The sequence below is a fragment of the Bos javanicus genome, chromosome 17 (assembly GCF_032452875.1).
Source record: "Bos javanicus breed banteng chromosome 17, ARS-OSU_banteng_1.0, whole genome shotgun sequence".
Lineage (NCBI taxonomy): Eukaryota > Metazoa > Chordata > Mammalia > Artiodactyla > Bovidae > Bos > Bos javanicus.
The window spans coordinates 35,400,792-35,415,050 of record NC_083884.1 but is presented as its reverse complement, the minus strand read 5'-3'; the positions used below and the strand labels follow the sequence as shown (position 1 = coordinate 35,415,050).

Genomic DNA, 14,259 nt, shown 5'->3' with positions numbered 1-14,259 from the left:
CCTTGACCTGTTCTACTGTTAATAGTATTTGTGTTACTCTGGGTCCCCTTGTATCACCTTCACTGTGCCAGAAGACCCTGTTTGATCGGGCATCTCCCACTGCACTTACTGAATGCTTTGCACACCGTAGATGCTCAGCATATGAAGTTCTAAAGATGAGTATTTTGCTAATCTGTAGTGCCCGTTATATTCTACTGAAAAATAAAGTGTAATTAACCTCAATTTTGTAGTTTGGGATTTTCAATAAACTACCCTTCCTCCAAAAAGTGCCTAACAGTTTAGCTAGAACAAGACATTAACATGCTTCAATCGCGATAAGGATTTGAGGGCCATTTTCATCTTTGCACGTTGACTATCTCCAGGTTAGTCAGAGAAAAATCTTTTCCTCTCTGCGACTCAACCCCTTCTCTGGCCTCTCTCCCCCCTCCTGTTAGTAAAATACTTCAGCCTCCGCCTCCCATGTTAACAGTTTGTGCCAGTGCGTGCCCTTCGTCTTTGGGTAATTAGAGACGTTCAAAACGTATTTTGACACACAATCCTCCCTGACTTCCAATTCCTCTACTTCTTTGGGGTGGAAATAGTTCCTACGCTTTGAGACGCTGGCAGAGAAAAAGACTGGGGGAGAAAATTGCATTTAAAGTTTGAAAAGTTGAGTCACGGCTGGTTGCTCAGCGAAAGCTCCGCAATGTAGAGAAAGTCGAAACGTGGTTTGGGCTGCGCGGAGCTGGGCTGGGGCGACTTCTGGGGAACCGGCGGGGTTGAGCCCCTACAGCGGCGGAGGCCTGGACCAGGGCCTCCCGCCGCGTCCCCGCACCTCCCCCGGCCCTGGCTCTCCCCCTCGGGCTCCCGGGGCACGGATGTCGCGCGCTTGCGTCCTGCGGCCCGAGCGCCCGACCCAGACACCCGCCCCAGAAAACCCGGAGCGAGTAGGGGGCGGTGCGCCGGAAGGGAGGCGGGCGGGGGGCGTGGGGGGTCGTGGGCGTCTGGGGGTGGAGACGTATTAGATGTGACGCCGCGGCCCAGCGGATAGCAGACCGGCGGACGCGGTGCCCGCGGATCCCGGGTGCTGCGGCTTAGGGAGGCGGCCCTCCCAAGAGCGGCGGCCGCAGAGGCATCCAGCCCTCACCCCCCGATCCCGGACCGCCGGGCTCCCCGCGCTCTAGGGCAGGCGGAGAGGGAAGCGGCCGAACAGCTCGAGGCTGGGGGCTCGCGGGCGCGGCCGCGTGCCGCGGGGAGGGAGGCTGGGGGGCCGGGGCCGGGGCCGCGCCGCGGAGCGCGTCGGAGGCCGGGGCCGGGGCGCGGCGGCTCCCCGCGCGGCTCCAGGGGCTCGGGGACCCCGCCAGGGCCTTGGTGGGGCCATGGCCGCCGGGAGCATCACCACGCTGCCAGCCCTGCCGGAGGACGGCGGCAGCGGCGCTTTCCCGCCGGGCCACTTCAAGGACCCCAAGCGGCTGTACTGCAAGAACGGGGGCTTCTTCCTGCGCATCCACCCCGACGGCCGAGTGGACGGGGTCCGCGAGAAGAGCGACCCACACAGTGAGTGCTCCCCAGGTCTTCCGCGGTGCCGTCTTCGTCCCCTGCGGTTCTCTCCCCCGCCCCTGCCTTCCAGCCTCCGCGCTCCTTCTTCCTCTTCACTGTGACCCCGGTGGGACTTGTGGTTTCTCTCCGCTCGGCCCTCGGCGGTTTCGGGCTCACCACTCGCCCCCCTCCTGCCCCGAGCTGCGGTGGCGGTAGACGCTCCTCCAGGCTTTGGAGTGTGCCGGCTGCTCAGCAAAGCCAGTCCCCTGGGCCCCGAGCCCCCGGTGCCCGGGCTTTGCGGGCGGCTCCCTGGGCGCAGACAACCTGTCGCGTCGGGGGTGCCCGGCGGCTGAGCAGAGGTGAGCGGCTCAGCGAGGTGCCGCCCGCGCCCCGAGCCTGAAGTTCCGACCGCTTCTATGGGATGCCCGTTGTCTCCGGGGCAAAGCCAGGAGGGACCGCAGACCAACTAAAAGGTCCTTGTTGGAAAGATACCTTGCATCAGGTTTGAGGATCAAATGAGAATTTGAAGTGCGCAGAGGACTCAATTTACTAGTCTACAGTTGCATTTTCTGTAAAAATAATAATGATGTATCTGTGGTAATAGCAATAAGATTGGTCTGAGGCGTTGGTTGTCAAACTAAGAGTGCATAAGAATCACCTGGAAGGTGTGTGTGTTGTGTGATTCATGGCTGAACCATCTCCCAGAGTTTCAGATCGCTTAGGTCTGGAGTGGGGCCTCATTTGCATTTCTAACTACTTCCCAGGTGATGCTGATCTGGGAGCACAGTTTGAGAACCCGCTGGTCTAGAGAAAGAGGAAGGAAAGAGGTATAAAATGGGCTGATAAAAATAGATGAGTTTGAAGTGAGACAAAGAGATCAGATATTTTTAAACTGTCATCCTGTAAGTAGGTAAAACATGTTTTGAAAGCTGTTTGTTCTGCCATTCCTTCCATAATGGTTTTCAGGTGGAAAACTTGATCCTCTTTTTTTTTTTTTTTTTTGCCCAAGTTCCGCAAGAGGCCTTCTTTACCTTGTGATGCTAATAGTGCGTCCTTTGGGGCTCTCCAGGTGGTACTGGTGGTAAAGATCCCACCTGCCAGTGCCTGGGATGTAAGAGGTGTGGATTGGATCCCTGTGTTGGAAAGATCCCCTGGAGAAGGAAATGGCACCCCGCTCCAGTATTCTTGCCTGGAGACTCCCCATGGACAGAGGAGCCTAGTGGGCTACCGTCCCTAGGGTCCCAAAGAGTCGGACACTGAAGGAATTTAGCAAGCTCTCACTCTGGGATGAGAGTTAGGAAGAGGAGAAAACTCTGCAGCCAAACCTAGCTGACAAATTCAGTAATGGGAAATGTCCCTTCATAAGAATTGGTCTTTATTGATTTCAAAATAGCAACAAGCAAAGGATTCAGGTCTGTAACTTTTTTCGGGCCTGCCATAATTAAACAATTTTCTTAACCACTTACATTATCCAGTAAAACTGAAAAGATGCTTGTAGTCCAATATATTGGTTAGTGCTCTTTCTCTATTTTGGTAACTAGGTTTCACAAAATTATCTTTCTGTGTGGGGTTTATTCTGTGCTTGCTGCCAGGGTAGCCCAGCTGAACAGGGCAAGGTGCACATATGTCCCAATTAATTTTGCTCTTTTCTAGTATCACAAAAAGTAGTTTGTTCTTTGACGAGAAGACAGAACTCTTCCCCCAGATTAGGTTTATACTGGAGCTTCCTTTAGTACATTTTCTTCCAGACATTTTATGAGTTGCAGGTATTTTCTTTGCCTTCTCAATACCCTATTTCCTTTAAAACAAAACTGTATAGGGGCTGGGCTTTCCAGGTGGCGCAGTGGTAAGGAATCCGCCTGCCAATATAGGAGATGCAGGAGACACTCGTTCAATCCCTGGATTGGGTAGATCCCCTGGAAAAGGGAATGGCAACCAACTCCAGTATTCTTGCCTGGGAAATCCCATGAGTGGAGGAGCCTGGCAGGCACAGTCCAGGGGGTCGCAGAAAATCAGACGTGACTGAGCACACAGGCATGTATGGGAGTTAGTAAGGATAATTCTGAATTGCATATTACATTACCACCCTTTTAAACACAACTATTAACTTTTTATTCCCAGTTTGGGGCTGGGCCATCATTACTGTATTCTTATTTTAACTTCATGGTCTGAAATAGGATTGATACTCTCCAGGGGACATTTGGCAGTGCCTGGAGATGTTTTCACTCATGCCTGGAAGGGTGCTACTCTCATTTGCTAAGTAGAGGCCAGGGATGTTACAGTGCACAGGACACCTCCCTAATCGCTCAGCAAAAGAATAAAAAATGTTCTGACCGTAAATGTTAATAGTGTTAAGGCTGAGAAACCCAGCCAACCTGATAACTAGCTCAAGACCTTTAAAGGTAGAGAGTAGAGTACTCATCCAGACTTGTGGAGAGCACTGATTTTCAAAAATCACCTTGTACCAGGTGGTAGACTGACAAGAATAGAAACCTGAAAATGATCAATTTAAATGACTTTTGTATAGGCCAACCTGGACATATGTTTAATTAAGGACAGTGTTTTTTTTTTTTTTCCCCTGACATATCAAAGGTGTACTGATAGTTGACAAAACCAGGAGGAGACGGGTAAGAAATATATAGGAAAAACAATGCCATATCAGTATCCTCTTAACCATATCCCCTCCATTCCCCTAAAGGAGCAAAACTGATCAGCAAACGTGGAGAAATAAAAGCTGTTAATGCTTGCTACAGCTTCCCACCGAATTAAGGTTCAGATATCTAGACATATTTGAAACATTGGAAAATCCAAGGCCCCCTCCCTCAAACTCATTTGTCCATACACCCAAAATCTATCACTGGAGATTTATCCCTTTGGCATTAACTCTCTGTCCAGATGTTTCTAAAATGCAAATGCAGTGTGCTCTCCGAATCCACAGTCTCCATCTGTGGTGATGACAGCCAACGGCCCTACACTGTTTTCCACGAGGGACTTGAGCCTCGGCGGGTGCTGGAAACCCTGGACCTGGGTCCTCATGGGTACGGGGTGGAGGGTGCCTCTGGAAGGACAAGTGGAGCAGTTACCCAGTTTTAACATTTCGTGTGAATTAAATTGTATGTGCATGATTTCTTTCCCAAAAGCTGACCAGCAGGGCTGGAGTTGAGGGGGGAGGCTGTGAAGTCGGTGGCATGAATGTGGGGCGCTGGTCAGGGGCAGGGGACATGGCTAGGTTCTGAAGGGACATAGGGCAGGACGGTGTGGGGCTGGGCGGACAGCGTTTCCAGCTTCCCACTTTTGCTGGAGATCACCTGTGTTTCTCCCCGGGTTTTCTCTTGAATTGTTTTCACAATTGTTTCAAAAGGCCCACTTTCCTGCACTTTTCTCACAATCCTGAAATAACCTGTATTTGACACGAGTGTGTTGGTAAAAGCGAGATAAAGACAGGGCCAGCGTGGGTGCCGCACATCCACCTTCCCTTTGGTGTCCCACTTGCCCACGGGGATGTGTAACAGAAGTATATGCCCTGAAGTACTGAAACCATGTGAAAACATTCGGAAGAGAGCACATTTTATCCCAGGCAGCACGTTCAACATGTGGTGGAGTATAATAAGGGCAAAGTATGCTGCTTGTGTACATTTTAGCATTAAATTTATTCCAGATGCTTTTATTTTGGAAAAAACGAAGGTAGTTAGAAGTGCTGGATCGACCTTTGGGTCTTCTCCCAGGAGGTGACCGCCTGCTTGCCACACTCCTCTGGCTTCCAGCCTCCAGAGGACACTGAGCCTTGAAGAGGCTGAGGGACCTGCCCACCCCCAAGTGGAGCAGGGCTGGGATCCCGTCTGACTCCCACCCTCTGTGCCACCGCACATATTCCATGCAGCCCCGTCATTAAAAACGAACTGTTCACCAGCTTCATCTTGTAGAAGACGAGATTGAGGTCCACAGGCGGAACTGATTGCCTGAGTTTACCTGCCGATTCTTGCCCACTTGCCCCCTTGCGGACTATCCCTGCTGTTCTGGCTTTTTAGGCTTCCTCCACTTCAAAATATTGACATAGTCGCTCTGGGGAGTTCTTATGAGTCCACAGGTTGCCTCTGGTTGTACCCCCTGGAGCAATGAAGAAAGCCACCTTTTCTTCTCTTCCTTTATGTCAATGGAACTTTTGATTGATGACACCAGATTCTCCCCCCTCCACACACATACACCTTTTTTGGGTAATATCTGGCAAGTGGATCCCACCAATTTACTTTAATAAGCATACTGTTTACTCTAATGACATTTGTGTGCAGTAAACAAATGAAGTAAGAACCCAATAGCTCATTTAATTGTGGAAATCGTGTAATTGGTTCAGCAATGAAAGGACAATTCATGAGTCATGGATATTACCACACCTTAGGAGCCTTTTAAAATGAGTTTGGTGCCAAATGACTTCAGCCTAGAACTGGCAATATCCTCTTGTGACATGCCTTGAGGGCTTTCTTTGTGTTTATAAAGTGGCCATCCCATAATTGGATTTTGACAGAGGTATGAAAAGTGGATTCTGAGCATTATGTTCAGACTTACGATGTTTTAAATGGATAGCTGAGATTTTTAGGTGTAATTTGAAAAAACGTTATAGACAAAACAAGAATCATCCTCAATACATTATAATTATAAAATTGACTGTTCATCTACATATTGATTCTCAGAAATTACTGTCAGCGATATTGGAAAAAGGCAGTATAAGGTCTTGCATTATTAGAATTGTTATTTTCTGGCCAAAAGATGCCTGTGGAACAGGGAGGTAACTACTCACGTGCCATTGCCTTTACTTGTTTTTCAAAACCCCCTGCTTGGGCCCCTTTGTCCTACAACAAACATCTGTAAGACTGGCCTGGGGTAACCACTCTATTTCTGGGAATTGGAACAAGACAAGTCAGCACATTTGGACTTGAACCTTAACCTCATTACCATATCCTCTCCAAACAAGTATTCTTGGTTCTATTTTGTTTTTGAGCTTGTCATTTTCTGCACTCTGAAACCAGGTCTTCTGCTTAACTTGTATGTTGTCAAGTGTTTGGCTGTTGACAAAATAATTCAAGTAACAATTATCATTGTGGAATTTTCATTATGTCACTGGTGGCTCAGCTGGTAAAGAATCTGCCTGCAATGCAGGAGACCTGGGTTTGACCCCTAGATCGGGAAGATCCTCTGGAGAAGGAATGACTACCCGCTGCAGTATTCTTGCCTGGAGAATCCCATGGACAGAGGAGCCTGGTGGGTTACAGTGCATGGGGTTGCAAGAGTCCGACATGACTTAGCAACTAAACTGCCACCACCACGTCAATGGGAAATGCAGTTGTGGCACCGTGATTTTCAGTGTTCCCTTACTGCATCCATTGCTGCTGCTGCTAAGTCACTTCAGTCATGTCCGACTCTGTGCGACCCCATAGACGACAGCCCACCAGGCTCCCCGTCCCTGGGATTCTCCAGGCAAGAACACTGGAGTGGGTTGCCATTTCCTTCTCCAATGCATGAAAGTGAAAAGCGAAAGGGAAGTCGCTCAGTCGTGTCCGACTCTTCGTGACCCCATGGTCTGCAGCCTACCAGGCTCCTCCATCCATGGGATTTTCCAGGCAAGAGTACTGGAGTGGGGTGCCGTTGCCTTCTCTGGCATCCATTGTTGGGGGGTAGCTATTGCTTTCTCTCTCTCTAAGCTAGGTTATTTATGGCCATAGGAATTTAGGCAGGGAATAAAGGAAAAATGGCAACTCCCAGGGAACTTCACCCATTGAGCCATATACCACATAGTTCTTAGAAACTGGATTAGTCCCATTCTAAATTCCTGTGGGATATTTTTAGTTTGAAGAAATTTGGAGGGCCTAGAGGCAACAGATAGCCAATATTCAGTTTTAATTTATGTCTCATCCCAGTTGTTCCCTGTCACTGTTCCTGCATATGGTGACTTTTGAGTTGACTGGTATATCCTTAATACTCATTCATTTACAGTAATCAGTAATGTGTGTGTGTGTTTGCATTTTGATTTTCTTTTAAAAAATTATTTACTTGGCTGCTCTGGATCTTAGTTGCTGCATGTGAACTCTTAGTTGCCACAGGTGGGGTCTAGTTCCCTGACCAGGATCGAACCCAGGCCCCTCCGTTGGGAGTGCAGAGGCTTAGTCGCTGGGATGCCAGAGAAGTCGCCTGCATTTGTATTTTCAAAGGGCTACTTACTTTCTCAAGTTAAGTTACCCTCTAAATTAAATTATCCCATAGAATTCTAAAGTGTAAAGTTCACAGATTTTTTAGGATATTGCAGAGGGTGGGGAGGGAAGGTTGTTTTTTTTTTTTTCCTGTTTTGTTTTGCTTTTTAAAGGAAATTTGTGTAGTGTAGTAATGATCTGGCTAGGATTCTGTGAGTGGGTTATTTTCTCTGTTCATGATTTATGCACTTTGAGAAAATTTGGCATCTTAAGGTAGGGACCATGACTTCTCCATATAAATAAACATCATAAAAAGGCTTGTACCTTTTACTCTGGTAATTCTCACTAAAAGTGAGCTGCTGATGAGAACATTCTATGTGGGTAACTACTCAGGGGCCACATGCTGTTCAAAGCCTGGTCAAGGTTTACAGTTCTCTTGGTATAGTAACATATACGATTAGGCACTTAGCCTTTTAATGAAGATAACTATATGTAACAATTATATTTGGAAAAATGTAATCATATTTGAAATATTAAAAAGCTGGCTATTAGCAATTTTGGTGTAGTCTATAAAAAGATGAATCATTGCTCAGGATAATTAGTTAAAAGCTCTCATTATGAATTGTTTTCTTTAAAAAGCATCTAAGATATTTACCATGTACTGTGTGATGGAAGATTCCTCAGGTATGCTGTGCATTGTTCATTCGTCTTTCTGTGACCGGTATCCTAGAATCCTGTACTCTCTGCTACTTCATCTCCTTTTCTCTTTCTAACTCTGGATTGTGCTTCTGGTATTCTGCTTAAATCATTCTGGGCCCCGGCAGTCTTCCAGTTCAATCACATGGACTTACCCAGTGTGTCACCCTATTTCTGACGCTTCACACTATTGTCTGCCTCTGTCTCACCAGAATTCCTTGGCACATTAACCCGGTTTCCTCTCACCCTTCCAACAGTCTTTTCCTCTGGTCCCTCCTATCTTCGGTCTTTTGCTGTTGTATCCCCCAAGGCTCTGTTTTTGCCTCTCTTCCCATCTTTCTGAGTACTTGTGATCTTTCAGCACAGATCATTTCAACTCTCTCTGCTTTTCTGTCTCTGTGTTAGTATCGTGTTCCTGCTGCCTAAAGGATAGATGTGCTGCCGCAGCCTCAATTCATCCCACAGAAGACAGAACATAGCATCATTTTCTCCACCTGGCACCCTTCCTACTGAATTTCTGCCTGAAATGAAATTCTTCTTCTAGTCTCCAAAACTAGACACCTGGGATTCATCCCTGCCTCAGTGACTTTTCTTCGCCCTGTCTCTTGGTTTCCTCTGTCCTTTTCTTACCTATGAACAGACCCTCCAGACTTTCCCTCTGAAGCATGACCTACCGGCTCAGTGTTCCAGCTCTTTACGATCCACACTCCCCTGATGCTGCCAGCGCTTTCTGCCTTCGTGATTGTCTCTAAACTGGCAGAACCATCACTATTACAGTTGGCTTTTCCACTTGGTGATCCTTGTTTTTGGAAAATCCTTTATCACACCAATTCTTGTCTCACACCCTCCTCCCACTCTCACTTTTCCCTGAAAAGATCTTTTACGAGCCAGCTCAGTGGTCTTTTCCTTTGTGAAACTTTCCCCTACCTTCCCAGGGAGACTTGGTTGTTTCTGTCTGTGCTTTTTTCCCCATAGTAGTTGGGATGTATTGTAGACTTAACAGTTTTTCTTGTAATTAATTGTTTACATGTCTATCTCCTGCACTGGGACTGCGAGCTCTGTCTACTTAAAGAATGTGTGTTAAGTTCATTGTGTACCCAACAAATGAGCCAAGTCTTCTGACTCCCTCTCTGATGGCCTTCTGACATCCTTCTCCTCTTAGCCTTGACTCAGGCCGTTTCCCTGAGCTGAAGTGCACTTAGTCCTCCTTCCTGACCCCAGTCCTAGGCTTTGCATCAGACCCTGTGGCTTTCACATGGCCCTGTACCCGTCTGTCCTCTCCTGCATTATCGAAAAATTCTCTCTAATAGCTTGATGTGTTTTAACCTCCTGTCCCTCAGTTTTACTGGAACTTTCTAGATGGCAAGGATTTTAAAAAATTTAAACATTACCCAGTAGTCCTTTGCTCTCTTTTCTACTCTGAGGACTGAGACTGACTTTAGGCACTCCAGAATTCCCTGGACTCAAATGAATGACCATGCTGAGGCCCATGAAGAGGTTCGATGTGTATTGTTGAATGAGCTAGAACTTTAAATAAATAAGCATATACACTTCAGCATGAAGTGCGCAGAGCAGATAAGTTGAACGTAGCATCACTGTGGTTCCTTCTGTGGACACCTTTCACATTATTCAAAGGAAGCAATAAAGGTAAAACACAATCATTTCATTAGGATTAATTTTTATTGTGGAAGTTTTTCTTTTCAGCTAATGAATAACATGTCAACATTTCTAGCCAATTTCAGAACTAGCTGTCATCTTCTAATTAAAAACCATAGATCTGAGAGTTCATACTTGAGTCAGATATTTAATCCTTAAATCCCTTTCTTTCCCTCTGTCTCTTTCTCTCTTTCTAAAAGCTGTGAATCATTTTATAAATTAGGATTAAGAACTGTCTGGTACCATTGTTAATATCCCTTTTGGCTGTGAGGAAATGGCACAAATAATTTCATCCTAATATTCATTCAGATTTATGAGCCAGTATTCATCACAACAATCTTAAAACTCTTGAAAGGATAGAAACTGTATGACAAAGTGAGTCATAGTCTTTGTGATGTGATGTCTGCAAGGGTGGGTGGGAGAGACTACTGAATGACCAGTCTCATTCTGCTTTCTGAGCTGAATCATTTTGCAAATAGAAAACAATTCATAGATTTATAGATGGTCATAACATAAATAGGAAATGGAAGAGAGTAACAGAGTCAAATAATACCTCTATTTAAAAAATTACTTTTTGAAACATAACACTTGATGAACAGTCTTTATTTTGAGTTAGAAATGAAATTAATCTACTGCCTAATAATACATATATTTTGATACTTGCTGTATGTCTTTATATATTTTCATTTTTTCCTATTGGTTATGTTTCTTTTAAAAAATTCTCTCATGTAATTTGACCTTTATCTTCATAGCTATTTCTAGCTTTGGCTTGTTTGACAATTGCGTGTGTGTTTGTGTGTGGAGAAGGAGGGGACTACTTGTATGGAAACTTGAGAGAAGAAGGTCCCTTTCCTCTTGAAAATTCTTAATAGTATAATCTTGCATTTTGCATGGTCGGTCTCCTTTTGTTACTTTTCATCTTATTAGAATTAGCAATATGGAGAGTCTTTCTCTGAGTCAGATTTAACCTTTAATCTTTAAATGTAAGATTGATTTACCTTATTTCCTTATTTTCTTTGAGACAAAGTATTTGTCAAAACAATTATATGAAAAGTAAACTATTCTAGTTTGAGTGTGTTTCTTGAGTTTTAGAACTTTAGGACTCTTCTTACATTCTTATATTTATCCATTAAACTCAACAATTTAGTAAGGGGGATATAATACAAATAAAATTGGGAAGCTAATTTTTCTAACTGGTTTAGTAGAGGACAGTAGTATATGAAGAAGACATATATTACATTTAATACAACGTGTTGGATTGAAAAATAGTTACAGCAATACCTTCAGTTGTTACAAGGTGGGAAAAGTAAGGCGCAGATTATTTTGGAGGGAAGGTATTAAAACCATGACGTGTTGATGGGATCTGTCCAGCCTGAGCCAGACACCAAAGCAGGTTCCATGGCAACTTGGCCACGTCCCTGCGCCTTTAAAGAGGAAGGGCCTATTGTTTGGCCTTCACCAAATGACTTCACCTGGGATCTTGTTATTTACTGAATGTTTTTTGAATGGATGGATGAAATTCCTGAGAACATGCTCTGGGCCAGCTTTATGAACAGTATGTTTAATCTTATTATAGTCTTATGAAACAAGTGTTATTTTCATCTTACAGATAGGGATAGAGTTTTTGCTACTGGCTTTTCAAACCATGGTCTCTTTGTGATTGTAAGTAATTAATTGTGTCTTCCAGATTTGTTAGTGTTTAGAATACAGTTCATGGCCAGAATTTCAGATGGACGGTGTGGCATAAATTTGAACAGAAATAGTGATTTTTAAAAATAGTTTAAACTTCCCAGAGCCTTTACTGTGCTCAGCAAAGTTAGTCTCTCATCTTTTCTTCTACCCCTTTATTGCATCCTTTTTAATTAGAAAATATTTGTCATGAATTAATACGAAACAATTCTTTAATATTTTAGGGATTGCTTTCTGAAGAACTCAAAGATTTTTAAAAGGCATATTTAAAAATTAAGAGTAGGACATAATTAAGAATAAATACTATATAAGAATGGGATAAACCTCAAAGATAGAGTCTGTAAAGATGCAGAATAAGCTAAGGCATGCAGAAAATACAAAGAGGATGATTAAAAGGATGTTTAAAAAGTTAGGCCCTTTGAAGGAAATTTGAGATAGGCTCACTATTTAAGGACATAGTGTAAGATGAAAAGAAAAAAATTAAAGAAAAAAAAGCAGATGGACCTGGGCCTATTTTATGTTAATGTTAATCTTCTTCTCCAAGTGAGATTGTCAATCAGTAATTATCTGAGTGTCTCATTGAGAAAATAAAGACCAAGGTAGACAAAGAGATACAAAGAAAGCACTTAGCCAGACACATCTAGAAATGTGTTTATAATGAAACTCCTCTTTCCTTGAAATCACTTGTCCCCCTTTTTTGACCCCCTGTATTTTAAAATATAAAATATTTAACTTTGTAAATTTCTTGCCAACCAGCCCATCTCGCAGAGTACATTTCTACTCTTCATCCCCTCAGTCTTCACATCCGTCTCAGGCTCTGTGCTTTCAGTTCTGCTGTGTCCTTCATACTCACGGGGGTCTCTGCGTTGTTGCCACAGCTGCTCTCGTTCGGTCCCTGACTGTTGCAACTGCCTTCTACCTGATCCCATCTGTATCAGTTTGCTAGGGCTGCCATAACAGATTACCGTAGACTGAGTGGCTCAAACAACAGAAATTGATTTTCTCATGTTCTGTAGACTAGAAGTCCAAGATACAGCTGTCTGCACGTCTGGTCTTTCTGAGGCCTCTTCGGGGTTTGCAGCAGCTACCTTACACATGGTCACCTCTCTGTGCACACATCCTGATCTCTTCTTCTTGTAAGGGCACCATTCAGATTTGGTTAGGGCCCACTCTATAACAGCCCCATTTTGACTTAATCCTTCTTTAGAGGCCCCATCTCCAAATAGTAATTTTCTGAGGTACTGGGGCTTCAGGCTTCAGTGTATGAATTTGGGGTGGGGGTACAGTTCAGCCCACAGCACCAGTGAGTCAACTGGATATTGTTCCTTGGCAGAGTATCTTTCCAGAGAGCAGCTCTGATCTTGTTATCCCTCTCTTTAGAAAAACTTCATGGACTCAGAACAGTCTAGTCCCCTGGTTCCCACATTGCTTACAGATGTGGGCACTGTTGAAAGTCTATGAGAATTACAGAGAATAGGAAGTTACCAGCAGATGAGTGATTGTCTTATATATCAGAAAGTGGGATAAAGGTATTTTCTGGAAACTCTAGATAGCTAGGAAGCCTGATGTAGGTCCTTGAAAAAAATCCAAGGGACTTGAGAATATGGAGAAAAGAAGATAACATAGAAAATAGTAAATAGGCTCGTATATAGTGGAAGAGTAGCAGTATACATAGGCTTCACATGTTATTTCGGTGGAATATCTGACCAAATTTCTCATAACAACCTTCTGCAAAAGAAGTACATTTTCTTTGGGAGAGTAGAGTTTTTTCATATTTGGGCTTCTAAGGCCAGGACCCAAGGACTGTATCACCTTTAATGAACTGGAAGTATGCTCTCCCTCCAAAAGGTAAAGAACTAAAGATAAAATTGGTGATATGGATTTATTATCATGATCTGAAAGTATTCTTAATAGACAGCTGACTCTGTTTCCTAATTACCACCCTGAAGTGAAGCTTTAGATTCTCATTTTAATTCAAAGCTTTTTGCTAGACCCTTCACCCAGCTATTGGCAGTATTGCTCACATCCTCATACAGCAGGAGAATTTTTAGTGATTTACATGATATTTTGCAGCTCAACGAATTTTTCTTGAAAGGCGTTGCAGGAAGCTACATTACTCAAGAAGTAGATAGTCTTCAAGTGTTTTAATGAGATTAGGGAAAAAAACACCAGTTGAGATACCTGTTTGGTTATACCTCTGTTGAATCTTTTCCAGACTTGTTATTTTGGGCTGTACTTAATGATGTTGAACTGTAGAGCTTTTGTGTTTAGGATTCTGGAGACTCTTGGCCTTGCCCATGCCCTCACCTCCAGCAGTGAGAGGGTGTTCCTACTAGGTACCTCTGTTTTCTGGAAGAAGCCTAATGCTCACCGTGGCTGACAGTTAATATATGTGATTCTTTATAATTCAGCCTGACTCAAAGAGATACAGTACATCTTCCTTCCAGGTTGGGTATTTTAACCTGGACAGTCCATGAACAAGCTCCAGGTTTCCATAATTCCTTGAAAATATATATAA

At 44.2% G+C, this 14,259-nt stretch overlaps 1 protein-coding gene across 1 annotated transcript in view; it reads left to right on the top strand.

Moving 5' to 3' along the window:
• The first annotated feature begins 986 nt into the window (after nucleotides 1–986).
• FGF2 (fibroblast growth factor 2) overlaps nucleotides 987–14,259 on the top strand; it is a 53,955-nt gene continuing 40,682 nt past the window's right edge. Inside the window, exon 1 of the mRNA XM_061384256.1 lies at nucleotides 987–1,536. Within this exon, the coding sequence (XP_061240240.1) occupies nucleotides 1,359–1,536 (178 nt within the window). The 5' untranslated portion in view covers nucleotides 987–1,358. The remainder of the gene's footprint in view (nucleotides 1,537–14,259) is intronic.